Below are 24,778 nucleotides of genomic sequence, written 5' to 3'. Positions count from 1 at the left end.
TATCTGTGGTTCGATGGTTTGTTCTATCTATCTATCTATCTATCTATCTATCTATCTATCATCTGTGGTCCGATGGTTTGTTCTGTGTATCTATCTATCTATCTATCTATCTATCTATCTATCTATCTATCTATCTATCTATCTATCTATCTATCTATCTCTGGTTCGATGGTTTGTTCTATCTATCTATCTATCTATCTATCTATCTATCTATCTATCTATCTATCTATCTATCATCTGTGGTCCGATGGTTTGTTCTGTCTATCTATCTATCTATCTATCTATCTATCTATCTATCTATCTATCTATCTATCTATCTATCTATCTATCATCTGTGGTCCAATGGTTTGTTCTGTGTATCTATCTATCTATCTATCTATCTATGTATCTATTTATCTATCTATCTATCTATCTATCTATCTATCTATCTATCTATCTATCTATCTATCTATCTATCATCTGTGGTCCGATGGTTTGTTCTATCTATCTATCTATCTATCTATCTATCTATCTATCTATCTATCTATCTATCTATCTATCTATCTATCTATCTATCTATCTATCTATCATCTGTGGTCCAATGGTTTGTTCTGTGTATCTATCTATCTATCTATCTATCTATCTATCTATCTATCTATCTATCTATCTATCTATCTATCTATCTATCTATCTATCTATCTATCTATCTATCTATCTATCTATCATCTGTGGTCCGATGGTTTGTTCTATCTATCTATCTATCTATCTATCTATCTATCTATCTATCTATCTATCTCTGGTTCGATGGTTTGTTCTATCTATCTATCTATCTATCTATCTATCTATCTATCTGTCTATCTTTCTGTGGTTCTATGGTTTGTTCTGTCTGTCTATCTGTCTATCATCTATCTATTTATCAGTTGTCTGTTATTCTGTCTTTTTTTCTATCTAATCCATATATATGGCTCATTACGTAAGATGAATTGGTTTGTGTCTTAAAGGCATCTGGAGAGGCAGTCAGACAGCCAGTAGTAAGAGAGTGGCAGTGAGCCTGATAATGCTGCAGCTGATTGGCAGTATGTATACAATGTTAAGCACAGGAGAGAGCACAGCTCAGCGCCCCGGCTGTTTTCCTCATGGCATGGCTGTGAATGAAAGCCTGCAGCTGGGATGAGCACAGACTCTCACTATTAGGAGGTTTTTTTGCAGTCTGTACAGCTTTTCAATGAACACAATTGCTCCTTGGAGACCCAATGATTTAAAAGTGAATGAATGCCATTAAAAGAAGCAGTCTGGTCTGTCATTGGCTCAGTCTGTTTGATGTCATAGTGCCTCAGGGTTGTCATGACATCATCCTGGTGCTTCAAATACCTGCAGATTCCCACGCTCGTCTGCGAAAGGATGGATTATAAATCAGTGCAGTGTTTATTTGTACAAACTCTTAACTGGCTCTGCTTTCGAATGAGGTTTTGTCATTACAGAATGATTGGATTGGACCTCAATAACTGTTGCTGAGTAGCTTCATTGAAAACACACCTGGAATTTGACAAGATGTTTACTTAATGAATGTGGCAGTGTGTAATCAGGCATTATTACTCATAAGTTTGCCATTGTCAACTAGAAGGGATGTAGTTAATATGTGTAATGTTACCTTGAACAACCGCTACTGGGAGATTAGATTTTTCTTGAATTTTCACCTTGTGGATTGTGTTTCAAGCATTTCCCTCCTAAAAGCAGATAGACTGATAAAAGGCATTGAGAAGGCATGGCCACAAGATCCATGCTGACAAAATGACTGGAGGCCAGGAGCGCTAGATCATGAGAGTGTGAGAATGAGATGGCAGAATGGAGCGGGAAGCTACAAATAGAAAAAAAAATAGAGCGTGGAATGGTGAAGGTGAGGTGTAATGACTTTGGCTGAAGGCCAGCAGTATTTTTTTGGGAGATTCAGAGACACCAAAAGGCTTTTTGTTGGTTCTGTTCACTTCCTCTCGTGTGTAATTTGTTATTTGGTTTGGCTATTTTTTGACACCATCCGACATCAAAATGAAGGGGTTTGTCAGATACAAATCCCAAGCGCCCTGTGATTCCTATTGACTTATTTTGAAATATGACGGCACCAGTATTTGTTTTCTATGATAACACTACACTTTCTGTGTCATCTTATAAAGAAAATAAATGGAAGGTAAAATCATTAATGAAAGGGGGATGAGTGTGCCTTGTAGGATCAATAATCATTTGTGGTTCTGTTTGCTGTGCATCTGTGCAAAGTGGCTATAATCACCTTCTCTCTCTTTCTTTTTATATATATCCCCATCTATCCATCTCATGCTCTTTCCTTAATGGGGTCAGAGAGTCTGTACCGTGTAAGGAGGCCGAAATGCATCCCTCAGACTAGCATTGACGGCCTAGAGGAAGCTGAGGTAAGATGGTCTTTTTGAATATTCAGTGTGCAACTGCTTGCTTTTCTGTGATATTGTGCTGTGACCTTTCCATCTCCCTTGTCCACCAGAACAAATGTCAAACGCATGTGCTGGTGTTGGTGGTTCATGGGGGAAACATACTGGACTTAGCGGGCGGAGAGCCAGGCGCGAAGAATGCAGATGTAAACACCTTGTCCTCAGTGCTGGAGAAAGTATCTCAAGCACATTTCCAAGCTGCAGCTCAGCATGTCGTCATCAAGTTGGTGCCGTGCCCAGCTGTATGCGCAGAGGCATTTTGCCTTGTGTCAAAGTAAGTAGCTATTACTGACCACGTTTTTTGGATATGTGCCATGGTGTTCTTTAAAGTTAATAGCATTGTATATAAGCTACCATCTGATACCATTACTGCTTTCTTCCAGCACTACTGTTTTGTCATGGTTTGGACTGGCTGAATTTCTTGGCATGGAGTGTTTTGCCCTATTATGCATGTACACTTATGAAAGAGATGCCACATAATTAGATGTTTTGCTCTGATGTCATGAGAACACCCTGAGGTGAATCTGGTGGAATGCATGACTCCTTTTTATGGGAAATGCTAACAGATTCAGTTTCAGTTATTAAGAACTGGCTTTATGAACTAGCTCAGCAACTCAAGATTAAATCAAGAACATTTGAACAACATTTCACAGATTTACAGTTGAGGTCAAAAGTTTACATACACCTTGTAGAATCTGCAGAATCTTAAGAGGGATCATACAAAATGCAGGTTATTTTTTTTTAGTACTGACCTGAATAAGATATTTCACATAAAATATGTTTACAGATAGTCCACAAGATAAAATAATAATTGAATTTATAAAAATGACCCTGTTTAAAAGTTTACATACACTTGATTCTTAATACTGTTCTGTTACCTAAATGACCTAAATGTGTTTTTTTTGTTTAGTGATAGTTGTTTATGAGTCCCTTGTTTGTCCTAAACAGTTAAACTGTTAAAAATCCTTCAAGTCTCACAGATTCTTTGTTTTTTTTGGACTGTATAATTTTGATGTCCATCTTTTCACACTGAGAACAAATGAGGGACTCATATGCAGCTATTACAGAAGGTTCAAATGCTCACTGATGCTTCAGAAGGAAACACTATGCATTAAGAAGCAGGGGGTGAAAACTTTTTGAATTTGAAGATCAGGTTAAATTTAACTTTTGTCTTCTGGGAAACATGTTAGTATCTTCTGTAGCTTCTGAAGGGCAGTACTGAATGAAAAAAATAAGATAACTAGGCAAAATAGGAACAATCTTCATTTTGTTCAAAAGTTTTCACCCCCTGACCCTTAATGCGTTTTCCCTTCTGGAGCATCGGTGAGCGTTTGAACTTTCTGTAATAGTTGCATATGAGCCCCTCAGTTGTCCTCAGTGTGAAAAGATGGATCTCAAAATCATACAGTCATCATTGGAAAGGATTCAAATACACAAAAATGCTGAAAAACCAAAGAATTTGTGGGATCTAAAAGATTTTTCTGAAGAACAGCGGTTTAACTGTTCAGGACAAACATGGGACTCATGAACAACTATCAAACAACAAAAAAAAAGCACAGCTGTGGATCATTTAGCCAACAACAGTATTAAGAATCAAGTGTATGTAAACTTTTGAACAGGGTCTTTTTTTTATACATTTAACTATTATTTTCTCTTGTGGACTATATGTAAACACCTTTTTTGTGAAATATTACATTCAGGTCAGTACTAAATAAAAAAATAACACACATTTTGTATGATCCCTCTTATTTTGGTAAAATAATTAACATTTTGCAGATTCTGCAAAGTGTATGTAAACTTTTGACCTCAACTGTAGTCCTCAAATTAGAGCTCATTGGCCCAATGCAAAATTACCCTGTATTATTATCAATCAATTTCACATGGAAAAGTCCAGAGGAAAATGCAATATTTTTGTTATCAATTTTTAGGTGTTGCAGCCCTAATTTATACAGTAAATACACAGTTAAAGTTGTGAGAATCTAAGGAGAGCAACCATTTAGAATGATTTACAGCAATAAAGTTGCTGGAGTAATTTCCAAATCTGTGTCACTGGACAAACCCCCATTGGCTTTCTAATAGAAATTTTTTACTAGAATTTATGAGCAATCTATTAATTCATTTGCCTTTTGCACAGCATCTCTTCATCTCATGCAGGTAAAAAAAAGAGCGCAGATAGGATTCAAAGCGAAAGCTTAGTGTGATTTGTTTTCCTGATGAGACGTAATGAATTTTGTCAGGCCTCTATGCTGCTGTTCGTTTATAAGGGATGAAACGAATAAGTGGTAAGAAGACAGCCCCAAGTAAGCATGTAACGCTAATGCTGTCTGTGAGAATCAGCCTTTATAATGAACCAAGTCCCTTTAAGCCGTGAAAGCGGATCCATCGCTTCAAGCGCTCAGTTGCTCGGGGCTCTTCTGAGGGATTTCTTCTATAGCTTTAGGGCTTTTGTGTCCTTTTTTTGGCTTTTGTCATCACCTGGGTGAAGCAATGAAGATAGGTCCATATAGTCTTTGATCACATGATCACAATCTCTGCCCACTTCCATCCCGTGGCACACATGAGCTAATAAAAATGTCAGTCATTGGGGTACCACAGAGATTGACATGATAAACCCTCTTCATGAGTGACACACAAACTGCATTTGCTCTTTTGCTGTGGTTTTATGGTTCACTGGCTGGAGCTGCAGTGAGTATTAAACTGACCTGAGCAAAGGACAAGGGGATAGATGCAGAGACCATGAGTAGTTTTATGTCTATCTGTCTGCATTTGTCCAGTTCTGAGAAAAGGGATATAATAAAAGTGATATAATGAAGAACAACAGCCTACCGGGAGAGACTGAGTAATTGTTGCAGGTCATAATCGTGCTCCCTGGATACAGAAAACACACAAACACTCAGTCACGCACACCCTTAGAATCACACAATAGGGTTTTCTTTTCATCAACACGACTTCCTTTTGGCTTCCCACAGGATTAATGAAGGCATAGGCGGTGAGTTTACAACGTTTGTTAGACCAGGATCAGCCAAAACAATATCGGTAGGCTCTGGTTCTCCAGGAATAGACGTGTGGCTGAATTGATCTCCTGTTGAGATCTGGCAGCTTGTTAGACAGCAGTAGTGAGAGCTAAACAATGGGGCGACTCTATGAAACCCAAAATCAAAACAACAAATTAAAAATGAAAATGTCTTATTTTTTCTTTATGGTGTTGAGGTTTATTGTGATCTGAACATGTTTTTTATGTCTGTTAAAGATCACTTAATCTGGAAAGCATCTGCTGTGTGCAAACATCTGGCAGACATCTGTAAGATGTCAGTTTTACATACATTCTAAATCATAAACATCTTAAAGACATCTAATAGATGTCGATCTGACATCTGGTAGGAAACGTCCTATAGACGTATTGCAGATGAGCAAACAATCTAAAAAATACGTCTTGCAAATGTAATTGCAGATGTCAAATAGACATCTCCGAGACGTACCTGTGCTATCAGGGACCCAGGTAAGGCTCACTGCTCCCAGATAGCACACGTATGTCTGCAAGATGTCTGTTAAAGATCACTTAATCTGGAAAGCATCTGCTGTGTACAAACATCTTACAGACATCTGTAAGATGTCAGTTTTACATACATTCTAAATCATAAACATCTTGAAGACATCTAATAGACGTCTATTTTACATCTGATTGGAAACGTCCTTTAGACGTATTGCAGACGAGCAAACACCCTAAAAAATACGTCTTGCAGATGTAAATGCAGACGTCAAATAGACATCTCCGAGATGTGTGTGTGCTATCAGGGTTCTCTCTCCCTTGATGAACATTTCAGATGTAAACCGCTCACTGCTGTGTTTAGATCCTCTTTTATAACGCACACATCTTCTGTCAGTAAAGCTGCCATGGATGTATATTCTCATTTCCTCAGATTAAGAGCTTTGGGAATTGTCTTTGAGACCTGTGGCCGTCCTGTCAAGCTATCACGGCTGATAATGAGTTTCCTCTCCTAATGAGGTGTGCTTACAGATGTGGCTTTACAGTGCGTGTATGAAGCATCGACGTGCACACACACAAGACACTCACATGTGCTTTAGTGTTTGTGGAGAGGAAGCACACAAAGAAAAGGAGGGGCAGAATGTTATGGAGCTTTGTGTTTGCTGCCTCCACACAGCATTTCCAATTAGCAACTCTGGCAAAAAAGCTTCCTCATTGATTTTCTCTCAGCGAAGCGCAGGGTGCAAGTCAACTCAATACATGATTCCTGGAGTAAAACAATTTGGGGCTCTGTCACAGCTTAGATAGGAAGAAGGTACACACTGATTTGTCTCTTGAGGACAGCACCACCTGTGAGCACTGATGGTGTAAGTTTGCTCAGTATTCCTCGAGTGTTGCATGTATAGACAACCTGTAACTCCTCTTAGGCCTGAATCTTTGACCATTTAAACAATTTATCATGGGGCCAACTAGTCTATCAACCATTTATACTTTTCTCGTTCCAAAAAGTATATATAGAAAAATTTTCAATTTCATCATGCACAAACTGTCATTCTGTGCGTTAGAGGTAGAGATTTGATTCAGTGAGTCACTAAATCATTCAGGCAAAGTCATTGAATCATCCCCATAATTGGTTCAAAAACACTGATTTGTTCAGGAATGAGTCATTAAATCATTCCTTCAGTCAATGTTTTCAAAAACAGATTTGTTCAGGAACCAGTGAGTCATTGAATGATTACCTTAACCGATTAACCTAATGATTAACTTAACTGTTGATACTGATTCATTCAGGCAGAAGTGAGTCATTGAATTATTCACTTAGCAAATTTGTTCAGAAACACTGATTTGTTCAGGAACAGGTCATTTAAATAATTCCCTCAAACTGATTTTTTTTTTTTTTTTCAGAAATACCTATTTATTCAGGAACTAGTGAGTCACTGAATTATTTACTTAACTGATTTGTTCAAAAATGTTTTTTTTCAGGCACAAGTAAGTCAGTGAATCATTCCTTTAACACATTTGTTCAAAACATTGATTTGTTGAAGAACAAGTCATTAAATCATTCCCTCAAACAGTTTTTTTCGAAAACAGATTTATTCAGGAAGCAGTGAGTCATTGGATGATTTACTCAACTGATTTGTTCAAAGATACTAATTAATTCTGCCAAAAGTGAGTTATTGAATCATTCCCTTAACCAGTTTGTTCAAAAACAGATTTATTCACCAGTATTATTATGAACCAGTGAGTCACTGAATGATTTACTCAACTAATTTGTTCAAAGATAATGATTTATTCAGGAATGAGGGAGTCGTTAAATCATTCACTCAACTGATTTGTTCCATTATATTGATTCATTCAGGAACAAGTAATTTATTGAATCATTTTCAACTGAAAGTCACTGAATCAGATTTATACTGGCAAAAGTGAGTCATTAAATCATTCCTCTAACCAGTTTGTTCAAAAACATTAATTTGTTCAAACGAATTCATTAACAAGTCATTAAATCATTCCCTCAACTTTTTTTTTCAAAAACAGTTATTCAGGAACCAATGATTTATTGAATGATTTACTTAACTGATTTGTTCAAAGATACTAATTCATTCAGGCAAAAGTGAGTCATTAAATGATTCTCTTAACCACTTTGTTAAAAAAACAAAGTGGACTTCAGGAAGTCTTTAAATCATTCCCTTAAACAGTTTTTTTGAAAAACACAGACTTATTCAGGAACCAGTGAGTCATTAAATGATTTACTCAACGAATTTGTTCAAAGATAATGATTTATTCAGGAATGAGGGAGTCATTAAATCATTCACTCAACTGATTTGTTTCATTATATTGATTCATTCAGGAACAAGTGATTTGTTGAATTATTCACTCGGCTGTTTTTTTTTTTCTCAAAGATTCTGATTATTTCAAGAACAGGTAAGTTATTGAATCATTTTCAACCAATTTGTTGAAAAACACTTATTTATTCAGAACTGCCAGAACTGCATTTTTCTGTGTTCCCCACTGTGCTGTGTTGCCTTTGTTTGGAGCTATTTTCTTTGGCAGAGCAAAAACAGACAAAGCAACTGCCAATTTTGTGTGTGAAATCCAAGTAACTCTATATTTACTGTTGTATAAAAGCTGTATCACCTCATAAATATTGCTTATTTATAGTTATGGACTTTTGCTTATAGTAGAAACTGGCGTAGTAGACAATATTTCAACTTGAACAAAAATTACACACGTCACCTTTAAAACACATTTAGAGCTGTTGTTGTAAATTAATGAATTTGTTTGTGGCAGATAAAACTTGTTAGCTGCCTGACATCATGGAAAGGAAGAGGAAATATTTACTATTTACCAATCTTATGTTGATTGAGTGATAGAAAGACGAAGCTTTCAGATAAATATCTTTTATCTGAGCCCTATTGGCCCTAATGGTCGGAAGTGAGATCTCATTAATGAGAGCTAATGCTTTAGAAACCGAATGAGATTTATAATGAGACGCTCCTGCAAATTAGATCTTCAAACAGATGACTTTCATACGTGTTTGTGAGTGTCTGGTTAGATTTCAGCTCCTGCTTGTGTTTTTGCAAGAGGTTTTTTGGCAGTCTAAGGTGTGTTATTGATCAAAACTCCTTCCTCTTGCACTCCTCAGCTGGAGCTGGGTTATTTTGAGACCCAACAGTCATTGCCTGTGGTGCAGGCTAGCAGGGAGTGCAGGGGTCTTCATTTGTTCTGAGTAGACTTGGAAGGTTTGTCTTTGAACAGGGGTCACTTCTGCTAATAAGAGTCATACTATCATTAATGAGGGCAACAGGGATTAATATGACTTTATTGGTGGATGGATGGATAAATTCTTGTCATTTATTTGCACTTGATATTCATAACAGAGAGTATGTATCCTAACTGTGATATTATAGACTTAAATGAGTGTGGTACATTACCGGTCAAAAGCAATATTGTAAAATATTATTAAAACGTATAATATATATATTTTTTATTGTTAAATATATTTTAAGCAATATTCCCGTTATGACAAAGCTGAATTTTCAATAGCCCTGATCAAATGATCCTTCAGAAAGCATTCTAATATGCTTATTTGGTGCGGAAAAACCATTTCTTAATATTATCAGTGTTTAACATTTTTCTGGAATGTTCAAAAGATTCCAAGATTTATTTAAAATTGTAATCTTTTATAACATTACAAACACCTTTACTGTCACTTTTAATCAATTGCTGAATGTCCTTGCTGAATATGTGTAGTTGACAAATTTTTGTAAAAGACCATTTTTGAAGAAATGCATATATTTATGTAGTATGGAGTCTGATCTTTAAGAAAATATAAAGGGGCTCTAACTTCAAACTGTCTAACTCTAACTGTCAATTCTTTCATTGTTTTTTTTTTTTTTTTTTTTTTTTTTTTTTTTGTTAATTTTTACTGAACTGATTACCATAAATTGTCCTGGTGTGACAGCAAAAATTAAGAAAAAAAAACATTGTTAGTCATTGTTAATCACTTATTTTTATATAGTGTTATTTAATTTTCAAAATGAAATTATAATCATTTTCCCCCATGACTTGTTGGACAATTTTAAGACAAACTTTGACAACACGACAAACTTTTCTGTCATCTGTTCAAAAGTGCTGAAAATTAATTTTAATTTTAATTTAATTAAATTTAATTATTTCTATTTCCCCTGTTGCAATACACAACTGTTTTTATTTTGAGATAAAAACAAATCTGTGGTTCTTTTATGTGTGTCACACCATAGGACATTATGTCACACTAAAGGACAGAAATGCTAGTTATTAAAGTATTTCTATTTAATTTTGAACATGTCAAATGAAAAAGAAAGTTTAATTTTGATACAAACAATATCAGCATGTTTTTTTTTTTTTTTAAACAAAACAAAATCATTTTCATCAACAAAATTCAGTCTGGTAGTAAATCAGTATGTTGCTGAAACTCTTCTACCCCCCTGACATGTGCAGCTAAATATAACTGATATTTATGATACACCTAAATATAATTAATATATGATTGAAACTATATTCATTAAGATGTGAATGAATTTTTTTAAACTATATAGCTACTCTTTTTAAGGCATGATTCTGATTCTGTTTACTTTCTGCATTGTTCTCTTAGGATCTCCTTCCTTCTGGTGGATCCCTGTTAAATTTCTGTCTATATTTACACGTCCTCTCTCTTCCACTAATATGTCTCCCTCAGTTCTTTCTGTTTCAAAAACAAAGTATCACATTTTATACTTATTTTCATGACACTTTATAACAGTACAAAGTAGTTTCATTAATGTAATTATTGCATTTAAGAACACAAAATGATAACAAAAGAATAAAAAGGAGTGACATCTTTGTTCTATGGTGTGACAGTACAGGCGTCACACCTGAGGACATTTTCTATCACACCGTAGGATGTTTCAGCCTTTTGTGTCAATTGATGATCTTGCTATTCCAAGCTAACCTGTCATTAGCAGTTTGCAAGACACATTTGCATAATTTCCATGATTATGTAGTTTAACATACAGTTTTTAATTAAAAGATATAATTTAGCGGTGTCATGCCAAAGGACAACAAAACGTAACACTTTTGTAGTAGTTCCAAAAAAGTTAAATATTTGAATAATTCTAAGTCAAATATTGACCACGTGCACATGTCATGGGCTTGACAAGGGGCTTTAGTAACATGGCCATGAATGGTGTCCTTCAACCAATAAAAGTTTTTTTTGGAATTGGACGATTTAAAATCAGGATATGGTGTCACACCATAGGACAAGATTTTTAGAGACAAAGTGTATCAAGTTCCTACACTTTCAGAAATATATGGATGAAAAAAATTATTGCCATTTACTAAATTAGACACTTGTACAATTATGCCGGAGGTATTTATTAACATTTTCATGCTTTTCTTTTTAATTTATAAAAGTTGTAATTTATTGAACCATGCTTGAGTCACACCACAGGACAATTTTGACATTTGGCTCAAATATGAAAAAAAAGTCAAATAACACTGCGGCTTTTATAACAACAGGTCCATGTAGAACAAAGAAATGTTTAATGATTTACAGCATTACGACAATATTAATTATATTTATTTTTATCTTGTGGGACAGTGAAAATGCCATGTCAAGTCAACAACCCATTCAAGTATTCATTTCTTAAAAATAACTGACCTGTTTGAGGTCTCACTAACAAAATTACCACATTACAATATTTTTGGACATGTAAAATGGTAAAACCATGGCATTATTTTGAAAATATTAATTATATTAATAATATTATTTAATACAGTCAATTTACCATTGTACCGCTTTCACTTTTTCCATTACTACAGACCTTTGCTTGGTTAAATTCACAGTTGCTAGTACTAAGCTAACATTTTCTTGTACAAGAGCTTAGTATTCACAGCTTGAGGGAGGGAAACTAGACAAACGCCTGATCAAAATTTTATGGCAAACAGGAAAGTTCAGTGCTCATTCTCTTTCTTCTTCCCTCTGAATTTCTTCGCAGCTTCCTCTCTAGTTTTTTTCTGGTGAGACTTCTTTTTTACTTCCCTCAGGTAAAGAGTGTAGGCAGTTCAAAGATAAAGCCATTTTTTTGACAGACAATGGTTCTTAAGATGCCGTCTCTACTACGGACATGAATAACACCTCAAATCATGCTGCTTGTTGAAAAGAGGTGTGCTATTTCTTTTTAAAGCAATCTCACTTTAAATTTTCACCTACCGAAAGGAAAGGAGCAGACTTACCTAGACTTAATGGCCACTTCTAACTGAAGTAACCACCTAGCGACCACACAGAACGCTAAATCAATGCTAGTATTCACCTAGAACAGCCTAGCAACAATGTTGACATGTTAAAACTGATCAGAAAATTGCATAGCAACCACCCACAATTCAGAAAGTATAAAAAATACTGCTTATGATGCCTTGCCTAGACCTTTCTGGCAAACATTTTATATTTACATGTTTCATTTTGAAACTTGAAAATTAATTTTTTTACCACAGCCATTTAAGACTAACATCCAGCAAGGCCACTCTTAAGACCTACCTATTAAGAACAAAACCTAAAACGTCTCAGAAAAGATGATCGTACCCTTAAAGGAACACTCCACTTTTTTTGAAAATAGGCTCATTGTCCAACTCTCCTAGAGTTAAACAGTTGAGTTTTACCGTTTTCGAATCCATTCAGCCGATCTCAGGATCTGGCAGTAGCAATTTTTATTAGCATAGCTTAGCACAGATCATTGAATCCGATTAGACCATTAGCATCTCGCTCAAAAATGACCAAAGAGTTTCGATATTTTTCCTGTTTAAAACTTGACTCTTCTATAGTTTGTGTACATTGTGTACAAAGGTGGACGAAAAATAAAAAGCTGTTATTTTACGTGATTGATGATATTACGCAGCCGTCAACTCTGCCGGCTGCAACTCTGCATCTACACAAACTTAGCGCCGGTCACTTTCAGGCGCTGTGTAATATCATTGCGCCTGCTGCACTCGTTGTACGGCAGCAAAGTTCCTTGATTATTATGCTGGAATGAGAGTATAGTTCCTAGCCATATCATTCATTTTCCGTCAGTCTTAGTACACGATGTAACGACGCAAGTTTTAAATAGGAAAAATATTGTCATTATATATGGTCATTTTTGAGCGAGAAGCTAACGGTCTAATCAGATTCAATGATCTATGCTAAGATATGCTAAAAGTGCTACCGCCAGATCCGGAGATCGGCTGAATGGATTCAAAAACGGTAAAACTCAACTGTTTAACTCTAGGGGAGTTGGACAATGAGCCTATTTTCTAGGGCTGTGTATTGCCAAGAATCTGGCGATTTGATACGTATCACGATACAGGGGTTGTGATGCATTGCGATATTGTAAAGGCGATATATTGGGATATTTCTTATTTTATGAATAGGACATAATTTTAGAAAAGCTGTAATTAAGAACGCACCACCATATGCAAACCATTCAATGTTATTGAATCATTTTTTTGTGCAGTATGAGTAAAGGGGGAAAATAAAGTGCTTGCAAGATTCTTTAGTTATTAAATGTATAAAATGTAAGCTTTTATAAACAGACCATATATATTTTTGACCCTGCTTTACAATTTAAGTTTACAATTGTAACCATGTCAGATCATTTTGATCTAAACTAAAATAATAATAATAAAAGAATTACATCTGCTTAATATCAATAAAAAATAAAGTGCTTACAGGATTCCTAAAGAAAACAATTGTTTTATTGTAAAACAATAAAATAAATACAGATATTGGACATTCTAAAAACCTTTTTGTTCTGAGAATTAGCAAATTTTGGATTTTGCAGGGGGTTTTTTGTTCGTAATTATGCTCCACGTGTAATCGCCGAGACCATGACGCGAGCACCGCCTCAGCTGCACGAAACAGCCCCACCATGAGAGAAAGTGGCAGGCAGGCCCTTTCACGCCTCGGCTGCATGGGGCGCTTCTGGTGCACAGACGGGTGGCGGACGCGTGGCATTTCCGCTGCTTGCCACGTCCTGGAGTGAACGTTACCTTAAAAGCCGAAATGACGCCACACTTTACACTGAGGCGGGAGCAGAAACTATTCTTTCATCCTCCATTAACGCTAACATTAGCAGTGTGCCCTTATGCTAGTATTTCCTGTCACTCTTTAAATTCAGAGATAAGAAGACTGCAATCTAGCGGTCAGGATATAAGCTCAAAACGAAGCAACTGTCATGAATCTTGTATGATTATTATTTTTTTTTAAATATCGATATTCAGTTTTTGAGAATCTATACAGTATTCCCAAACAAAATATTGCGATACACACGTGTATCAATATTTTCTTACACCCCTACTATTTTCAGAAAAAGTGGAGTGTTCCTTTAAAACAAATGACAGGTTGTTAGACTTCATTACCCAGCCTGCCATATTCATATTAGTGAGGTAAAACAGCACCCCAGCAAAAATGCCAGCTGCTAGCATGGGCCAAACATTAATTACAGGCTGTGTAAATAAATAATGAATGCGGTGAGGGGGCATACTGAGCGGTTTGGAGGTGCTCTTTGAACCCTCTCCTGCTGTGGAGCATGTCTAATAGGCCTGGCCCCTGGTCTGCAGGCTTGTTACTGTAATGGCTATGTCCTTCTCCAGCCAGGAGAGTTCATGTAAACATGACAGGAACTATTGTTCACACTGGGTCATAGCACATTAGCCTAGCCTTGTGAGGAGCCGGGGTAAAGATCAGCGGCCAGAGTGGTGTTTGGAGGAAATTTATGCATGTTTTAGAAGAGATTCTGCAAGAAAAAATAGCAGGAGATTAAGAAAAAGCAGACTTTGTCTTCCCGTGAGTAAGATGTAAATGGGACCTGCTTTTGTGTAACAAAGGCGATGTCACCGAAGACTGATTACAGTGAGCTTATGAGCTGTCATTATAATCAGAGGAGTGACTTCTCTCTGACTTCCTTCACAGCCCTCCTAGAGCTACATAGTTCCCCCAGTCAAAAGGATGATAAAAGGAGCTTGACTACTTTTTCGGCTCTCCAGCAGACAGATCCATTTGGGACTTGTTCATTTCCACTTGGAGGCTTCACCTTCAACAGTCATTTATCACGAGTAGCCTGTGCCACACTTCGCCAAGCAGCAGCCTATCACGACTACACACCTGGGAAGTTTCATATCTTCGCTCTGCACGTCACTGCCATTTTGTTGCCAGGGTTTGGCAGAATTCAGATTTGAATTAAGAATGCCTGGTAAATTCCAAATCAGTGTTTGAATTTACTTTGGTTTTGAATTGAGGTAGCAAACAGGATGAATTGAGTTTGAATTAAAAAAAAAAAGTAGAATTTAGATGTTCAGGTTATGTTCAGCTATTCTTTTTTAATAGTTAACGGTTAACTATTTTTGAACTTTCATCATCAGTCATCAAAGCTTGGTAAATATTAGTCACAGAATTACTCAGTAAGAACTCCCACAGATTATGTTTTCATGCCATTTCAATGTCTTATTTTGATGTAACAAAGTGGTTACATCTAAGTGTGCAAGTTACCCTGTTGAAAAATCCAGCATATACTGGTTAGGTAGGTTTTGATGCTGGGATGCTGGTTTTAGTTGGTTTATGCTTAAACCAGCTAAGGACCAGCATAAACCAGCTAAAACCAGCATCCCAGCACAAAACCCCTTTTTTTCAACAGGGTATTTACTTAATTTTATTAATTAGTCTTTCCATTAACAACATTACATTGTTATTTCAGACTGATTGGCGAGACGGAATGTGCATGAACACAAGAGGCGGGTTTTATCACATGAACCAATCACAGACGAACATAACCAGTCATATCCAATCGTATCGCAGTGGAGGCATTGCCTCCTCTGTGACTTTTCCCCATTCATTCTCAATTACCCGCCAAACTCACCGGGCAGGGCAGGGGTGCCCTAATTCGGACCTGGAAGGCCATTGTCCTGCAGAGTTTAGATCCAACCCCAATTAAGCTAATTAAGCTCTTACAAGGCATACTAGAAACTTTCCAGCAGGTGTGTTGAGGCAAGTTGGAGCTAAACTCTGCAGGACACCAGCCCTCCAGGACCGAGGTTGGGCACCCCTGCTTTAGGGGGTCTGTTAAAACTAGGGATGTAACAATATATCAAAATCTCACAATACGAAAATATTACGATATGAAGTACACAATACAATATTTATTGTGATATTTAAAAAAACAAAAAAAACAAAAACAAATGAAGACTTAGGAAAAAATGAAAATTTTGTACATTTTAAAGTTAAATTCTTGTATCTAATGCACTTTGAGAATTGCTTTGTTCCAAAACAGGGATTCAAATTATTACAATGTTGCTTATTCTTGGTGCAGACCAAATTTGTTGCGTGCGATGCAAAGTTCCACGGTTTAATTTCTGGGATTCTGCGCATAGCTGTCATCCCTCAGGATGGAACAGCAACATCTTTGTGGGCTTATTGTTGATTATTTGTTATTATTTGTAGCTGTTGTTATATTAATTGATCATTTTGAGCAGTAGTCCAGGATTCGTCGGGAAAACATTGGTAAAATGCACCTACTACAAAGAAGAGCAATGAAACTGCATTAGAAAATAAAAAGGCGCATTTTTATTTTGAATGTCGAAGACGTTCTCACCCACAGACATGCACAGTTTTATTTTTAGAGATGTTAGCAATACAACAAAGTTACTGCTTTTCATGGAACTTACGTAATTACTCATCATACATTGTGATATAGCCTGTTTCGTTGGTCCGTTGACTCGGATTGCTTTCACACTACAACTGAACCACTCCAGAGTTCGTTTTCAGTCGTTTCCGCCCTATTGCTACTCAAAACTAGCTCAAAACTAATCCAGTCGCTTTTCGAGGGTGGTCCCCGAGTCAAAATCGGGTAAAATAAAAGGTTTTTGTTGTGTGGTTCCCCTGGTACAGTTCGCATTCCAGGAGCTAGATATAACGTTATTGCTTGTCGCTTCAACCCGGAGACATGAAAAACAACCTGCGGCAACAGTGTTAAAGTGGCCCAATTCCCTGGGAAAACCGCAGGCTTGGCAACTCTGCCGTTGTGTTCCCAAAGGTGAGTTAAACTCAGAGCACATGCAGTAAACAAGTTCACTGCATTCACTGTGAACAGAGCCGTTCTGAGGCACGGAAAACATTGAATCACAAACTGTTCACTCGAATGAAGTGCGCGCTTCGCCTTTAAAACATGCAGTGAAAACAGACTTTGTGAAGTTATTAAGCCATATTGTGCTTTCGGTTTTAGTTTGTTTGACAGATACTGTGCCAAAGTATAATGGGCCAAAACACAACTTTAAAGACGTTTTATATTAGAATATTTAAAAAATCTACACTTTTTGCCCAGAAGACCTATATTGTTTCATATCACAATGTGACTATGATAATATTGAGACAGTTTTGCTATAGCGATTCTACAATATATTGATAATTTCATTACATCCATAGTTAAAACTCAGTGTTCTCAGGGGAGGCGAGAGAGAGGCGGACTCCTGCGGTAACTTTACCTGCTGGTGTCGCTGTTGGACACTGTTTTTTAGAAAAGTGATTTTTAAACGTTTTTATGTTTTGTTTTGTTATATTGGTGTTGTTTTATTTTTGTGCAAAAAATGTTTTATCATCAAATGTTTTGAGGAGGCACTGCCTCCCTTACCTCCTCGGAGAAAATGCCGTGCATAGATAAACCAATAGATATATTAAATAGATTAAATTTCACAATTAGACCACTGGGTGGTGTGTTCTCCTCAAAAAGGTAAAGCTCTTGCCCCAGTCCTGGCCTGGGCTGTTAAAAGGCTGTACCTGCTCCATCATCAGTACTCTTGCCCCGAGCACTGCTGTCTCTCTGTCAGAGCCTTCAGGTCGCTAATCGCTGTGCTTGATCGATGGCTCGGAGGCTAGCACAGCTGTTCAAGGTGACAATGTTGGGGCAGGGCGATATTTCACGTTTCTCTTTATTTTATGCTGTGGATTCATGCAGACTCGTGCAGTGTGCAGCATGATAAAGCACCTCGGGCTTCTCCGCAATTCTTCTTCTCACATTGCATCATCGTCTTCACTCTGACCTGAGTCATGCATTTAAATCATCCCTGCTGAAATATCAAATGTTTTTTGCTGTTAGCTGTGTGTTAGAAAATGGTAATCAGTTTGTATCTGGTTTAAAATGGTAATTAGCTGATGTACGGAGGTCATTAACTACTTCAAGCTGGTTGTTAGTAGTATGAGCTGGTCCAGCAATTCTAGCTGGTCCAAGCAGCTGGTTCAAGCTAGTCACAAGCTAGTGAAAACTGGTTTAAAATGATAATTAGTTGATGTACGGAGGTCATTAACTACTTCAAGCTGGTTGTTAGTAGTATGAGCTGGTCCAGCAATTCTAGCTGGTCCAAGTAGCTGGTTCAAGCTAGTCACTAGCTAGTGAAAACTGGTCATCTGCTGGTCTGAGCTGGTCATTAGGTAGTATGAGTTTGTCTAGCTATTCTAGTTGGTCAAAAATTGTTATTAGCCGGTTCAAATTGGTCATTAGCTAGTGAAAACTGGTAATCAGCAGTTCATTAGATGTTCTGAGCTGGGCATTAAGTAGTATGAGCTGGTCCAGCTATTCTAGCTAACCAGCTATCAGCTGATCATACTAACCTAAGTGGTTAGGTTGGTTTTGGAACATAGTAACTGGTCATCCAGCTAATGACCAGCTTGGATTGGCTAATGACAAGTGTACATTCAGAAACCAGCTACCACTTTCCAAAACACAGCTACCATCTTAAATTTCGTAAAAAGAGCGATTGATCACGTTGGCAATCAATTTAAGTAAGCACTGGGGTACCTGCCAAACGTCCAGCATTTTAAAAACTTGGTGATGTAGTATGTGGTGAAACTAATCTCTTAAGGTTCAGAAAGGCAGTGAAACAAAAATGTTTTATGTCTGTTGCTTTGACAAGGGGTCATCCCTTTGGATTCTAATACGCTCTTCATTTCCACAGTCTGAACCCATACAGCTATGATGAGAGTTGCGTGTCCAGCAGCGTAGACCATCTACCTTTGGCCGCTTTACCATTACTCGCCATAGCTGCTCCACACTACCAAGATGCTGTCGCAACCGTGATTGCCCGGGCCAACCAGGTGTACCACGGCTTTCTGCAGTCGCCAGAAGGACAGGGCTTCACGGGGCAGGTGAGTTCAGGAGCACCCAATGATTTTATTTTAAAATTTTTGATGAAATCCAAGAGCTTTCTCACCCTGTATAGACAGCAAAGCAACTGAAACGTTCAAACGGTAATAAGGACATTGAAAAAGTAGGTTATGAGACATCAGGGCTTCAACTGTAATGTTATGAAGCTGTTTATGGGATTGTAGTTCTTTGCCCTTGTAATTAGGGGTTCAAGCACGTAATTTGTCGGCTCACGCTGGACAAAACACATGGCTTGGATTCGTCCATCACCCTGGCGAAATTTTGGGGTATTTTGTATTTATTAAAAAACCTACTTCTTTTACTTTTGCCTGGTCAGAACCAAACCAGTGCAGTAAGATACTCTGCAGAGTGAATATCAATAGTTATCAAAAAAAAAGTTTTCGACTTGCCGTTGCAAAAGGGACCACAACGTCCACTTTTTCTAAAACGGCTGTAACTTTTGAATCAAATGAGATATCTTCGCCAGACTCACAACGTGTATGTAAGAGCTAAATCTGAGGTCACATGAAAAACGTTGCGGAGCTTGGCCACTTGGTGATGCTATGAAGGGGAAAAACCATAAAAACAGCCATAACTATGCAACGATTTGTCCTATCTACGTGAAAATATGGTACCCACGCTCTTGGTCCAAAGTGGCACAAGTGTATATAAGGACATTTGTGTATCTCAAAAAAGCATGGCCACCATTGGCAGATGAACTTTGAGCACCTATTAGACACGATTAGCGGAGGTCGATTGGAATGAAACTTGGGGCTTTTTTGACTCACTGTCCTAAAGGTCTGTGAGAAATTTGAAAGAAATCGGGTGCGAAATTGCATTTTTCAAGGGCATAGACAATTGCATATTGCACACGATATTCATATCTTATGATAGACCACTTTCTTTCCAAACAACTCTAGAATCACTGCTGTCAAAGCATTTGTTAAATGTAAAAACCTACTTTTGCGAACTAGTTCTAGGTTTTTCACTCAATCTGGAAAATAAACACTGCAGAGCAATTCTCTATGTTCTCTAGGTGAATAATTTTTAAAAAAATGTTGAAATTTACCCTTTGGGAAGCTATAATGCGGTCGTTTTGAAAAGGGGCCTGTCCAAATATACTGAAAAGCCTATAAAGCCTAAATGAAAACTCAGAATGTCATGAAACCTGGTGAGCACATGCGACAGGTGATTCTAAACAAGCGCGCAAAGTTGTAGGGAGGTCGGACCACAGCTGCCGCTATAGCAGTCATAAACATTAAAAAACTTGTATTTGCTAAAAAAAATTTTTAAATAATTGATTTAGGTGTTTACAGACTTGCTAAATAATATGTAATGTCTTTTTTCTTATGTGTTTAAATGCCTTAAAGAGCTTGAACCCCAGTAATCTCTGCTTGCAGCTATGTATATATTTTTTGTCAACTTTTCAAATACTTTTTTGCTTCAAATAAATGTTTGTAATGTGATTCACCTCATAAATGGGTGGTGTGGTTGATGGTTTTTAAGACTTTAGCGAACACTTTTTTAAAATCCCTATAGAAAAACAAATGGAAAAAAATACTTTTTGAACCAATGGCATGGAAAAAATAGGCATTTTCTGTTTTTTGCAAAGCAGTGGTAATTGTAATGGCGAGTCCTGAAACCATTTTTGGCTGTTTTTCCACAACAAATGAGATTCGGCCACACAGACAGATCAGGGCGGTCCCAGATCAGTATTAGTAAGGCAAACTGTGCGGAGCAGCAGTGGGAAGGGTGTGTGGGTCTCTGGCAGGGAAAGTGACTCATCAGTGATGAGTCATTCAAAACAGAGGAAAAGGAGGGAGTCTTTCCACTCGTCTTACTCCATAATCACACATGATTAATCCAATAACACACTCCTGTCAATTTAGAAGGCACAATGATTTCCTGAAGTGGTGACTGGAGTTTATGAGCTCTGTGTCAAGTGTTGATTCTCTTGGGATCCTGACCATTCAAATGGCGCCTGAATAGCCTTCCGATTTAGGAAAAATTGAGGTGTTTTTTGACAAAGCATAGCTGTGTAGTTTATTTACAGCATGACACAGACTATTGTTGACACAGATAATTAAACCTGTGGGTTTGTTTGTTTGTGGAGCATCCATACATTATTTGAGCTCACCATAGAGGTGCTCATCAACAGCAAACAGGAAAGCAGTAGACTTGCAGCTGTGTTGTTTCTGTACAGTTAATTAAACGTGTTATCGACTGTCTGGTTGCCCTGTAGATTGAGCTGTCATTATGTAATCCTGAGATTTGCCTGACAGTGTTGATTGCATGCAAGAACGCCGCACTGATTTTGGCTGAATTTGTGTGTGTGTGTGTGTATGTGTGTGTGTTGTACAGGTGTGTTTGTTAGGTGACTGTGTGGGAGGTGTGCTGTGTTTCGACGCTCTCTGTTTCAGCAACAGCCCACGACACAGTAGCCCCATCCATAGCAGCCGACATAACAGCACAGAGAGCTTAAAGGTATGTAAATAAACGCTGAATCACTCGGTTTGAAAACACATCTCTTACTTTCAATTCTTGCTTTTCTTGTCTTGTATGGCTTAATATAACATAAGTGATGTCTCTTACTGAAATATGTAGTAGAAAATCCATGAAAGGTTTACGTTATTTAAAAAATCCACGTCATTTTATACATATTTTGGACTGTGGGGGGCACCATTATTTCGATGACATGAAATGGTTGCACTCTGTGAGCTACTGAAAGAGCTTACAGGTGGTGATGGATATAAGCATAGGCTTAAACCAAATGCCATGCCATTGATTTTTCCCCACAAGGAGTCTAAACGCTCTCACATATTGAGAGAAATCCATGCTGACGAACTCCTTCAGTGGCTACGGCATCATGACAAGCATCGGCATGTTTACAACCATGGCATCTAGCGTTTCTTGTCTGCCATTTGTAAGCTCTTTCAGTAGCCATGGTCTACTAAAAGCCTCAATCAGGGCTGAAGTGGAGAGAACAGGACATGGGTCTTTAAGACATTTTATTTGAACACAGTTCAATGTATTAATGTAGATATAATGTATGTGTTCATGTGACTCAAATCCGATTTTTTTTTTTTTTTGCTCACGTGTGACTCAGATCTGATTTTGTCATGACAGTGTGAACAGCACAAACCGCATGGAATCTGATCTTTTCAATTCCGTTTTGTGCCACTTCCATACAGTATGGCTACTTTCACACTGCAAGTCTTAGGGCTCAGTTCTGATTTTTTTTTGCTCAGATTCTTTTTGTGTAGCTGTTCACATTGTTGTTTTAAATGTGGCAAATATCAGATTTACAGTGGGAACAGATCATGGTTCTGAACTGGCCCGAATGCGCAAAAGAACGATACGAACAGGGTTTCCAGGTTTTCACAACAAAATCCATCCAATTGCTTCTCAAAACTACTCCAAATCTAGCCCAACCATGTTCAGGGGGATAAATATCACGTAAGTGAGGTCATATCAACCCACAAAGTTGGAAAACAACTCGCAGCAATAGTGAAAAAAGTAGGCCAATTCTGTGGGATCTGGATCTGGCGAACGGTGGATCTGGCAACACTTGAGTAGCGTGCTGTCATACAGAAGCAAACACAGAGGACATAAAGTAAGCGTTTATGCGTTTATTTATAGTGTATGCTGCAGAAGCCAGCAAAATTATGCAAGGCAAAATGAAAAATAAAGACAAGGATGTGACAAAAGACAGCAGAGTTTTGACATTTTTATGATACGAGCCCAAATGTTTTGCTTGCATATAGAGTTGTCACTGTAATACTTGCAAGCTCTGACACTTCACACTTCCACTGGTTGCCTTTCGCAACTGTCTTGATAACTTTTGGTAGTATGTAAAATCATTGAAGTGTCTCCCGTCAGCACGGAATTATGACGAATGTCGATCTAAAGTGACGTCAAAGTCGCATTAAATCCGACATGACTGTTCACACTGCGGTCGCACTGCAAAATATCTGACCTGTATCGGATTTGGTACCACATATGGACGTGGCACAAATCAGAATTGAAAAGATCAGATTCCATGCGGTTTGTGCTGTTCACACTGTCATGATAAAAACGTGAGCAAAAAAATCGGATTTGGGCCACATTTGCCTGCAGTGTGAACATAGCCTCAGATCTGTTTTTGTCATGACAGTGTAAACAGCACGAACTGCATAGAATCGGTTCTTTTCAGTTATGATTTGTGCCACTTTGGCTACATTCACACTGCAAACTTTAGTGCTCAATTCTGATTTTTTTGTCAGATCCGTTTTTTGTGGTGATCACATTGTTGATTTAATGTGGCCAATATCAGATTTCCAGTGTGAACAGATCATGGTTCTGAACTGGCCCACATGGGCAAAAGAACGATACGAACAGGGTTTCCAGGTTTTCACAACAAAATCCATCCAATTGCTTCTCAAAACTACTAGCCCAACCATGTTCACGGGGGTAAATATCACTTAAGTGGGGTATGTAAAATCATTGAAGTGTCTCCTGTCAACATGGAATTATGACGAATGTCGATCTAGAGTGACGTCAAAGTTGCATTAAATCCAACATGACTGTTCACACTGCGGTCGCGTTGCAAAACATCTGACCTGTATATCGGATTTAGTACCACATATGGAAGTGGCACAAATCAGTATTGAAAAGATCAGATTCCATGCGGTTTGTGCTGTTCACACTGTCATGACAAAAACAGATCTGAGTCGCATGTGAGCAAAAATTGGATTGGGGCCACATTTGCCTGCAGTGTGAACGTAGCATTCCATACAGTATGTGGTACTATATCCAACACAGATCAGACAATAAAATTCAGCGTTACTATAATTGAGCTCACTGAAGCAGTTTTCATCTGAGTAGACTCCCTCTTAGCCATAGGACCTGCAAAGCTGCAGATCGCATCACATTGTGTTCTTCTTTTGAAGTAAATTCTGGCTTATTTCGGTCAGCGAGTTCTCTTCCAGGAAAAAAAAGTAGCCAAGATTAACTTGATGAATGTTCACGTTTGTTTTGCGGAGGTTACTTACATGCCGGCGTGTCTCACATGGATGTTTAACATTTGAAAAGCGGAGCCTCTCATGGGCGTAATTACATTAGAGAGAATACGTTTAGATGGGAAAACTGGAGCTCGTGTTGGAATCATACGGATTACTTTATCATAGCATATTTGTTTTTGACGTGACTTGCTTCATTTAAAATGGACATTTCAAGCTTTCTATACATATATTTCTCATGTCCGTTAAGTACGTATTCACTGAGATTCAGGTTGTTTGATTTACATGTCTGTGAAGAGGGGTGATGGAGACTGAGAGCGCACACTGTTTATTTTCTTTATTTTACAAAAGTACATTATTTTGTTGTTATTATGACTATACACAAATAAAAGTAGACCATTTGCAGTTTCAAACAATACCTTATTCATATCTGTGGGATGTTTTTATGTCTGTGGGTTGAAGTGACCCGAATAACATGATATTTAGCCCCTGGAAAGCCTCACATTGTCCCACAGCAACATTAAAATAGTGTAAATTAATGTACAATATTTTATTCATTTGCCATATTTAATATTGGGGGCATCCAAGTTATTTGACACATTTGAAAATTTTTTTTTTTTAAAGTAACACACTAGTTATTTTCTCTGGTAATTTGTTACTTTTATGATGATGTAA

General features: G+C 37.5%; 1 protein-coding gene across 1 annotated transcript in view; it reads left to right on the top strand.

The window, feature by feature from the left end:
• pitpnm3 (PITPNM family member 3) overlaps positions 1-24,778 on the top strand; it is a 110,576-nt gene that overhangs the window by 47,446 nt on the left and 38,352 nt on the right. Inside the window, exons 4-7 of the mRNA XM_051129550.1 lie at positions 2,332-2,402; positions 2,492-2,712; positions 18,919-19,108; positions 21,468-21,590. Coding sequence (XP_050985507.1) covers positions 2,332-2,402; positions 2,492-2,712; positions 18,919-19,108; positions 21,468-21,590 — 605 coding nt within the window. The remainder of the gene's footprint in view (positions 1-2,331; positions 2,403-2,491; positions 2,713-18,918; positions 19,109-21,467; positions 21,591-24,778) is intronic.

The sequence above is a fragment of the Labeo rohita genome, chromosome 15, assembly GCF_022985175.1.
Source record: "Labeo rohita strain BAU-BD-2019 chromosome 15, IGBB_LRoh.1.0, whole genome shotgun sequence".
NCBI classification, from domain to species: Eukaryota; Metazoa; Chordata; class Actinopteri; order Cypriniformes; family Cyprinidae; genus Labeo; species Labeo rohita.
The sequence above is the reverse complement of the archived record's forward strand: the minus strand, read 5'-3'. Positions and strand labels throughout refer to the sequence as shown.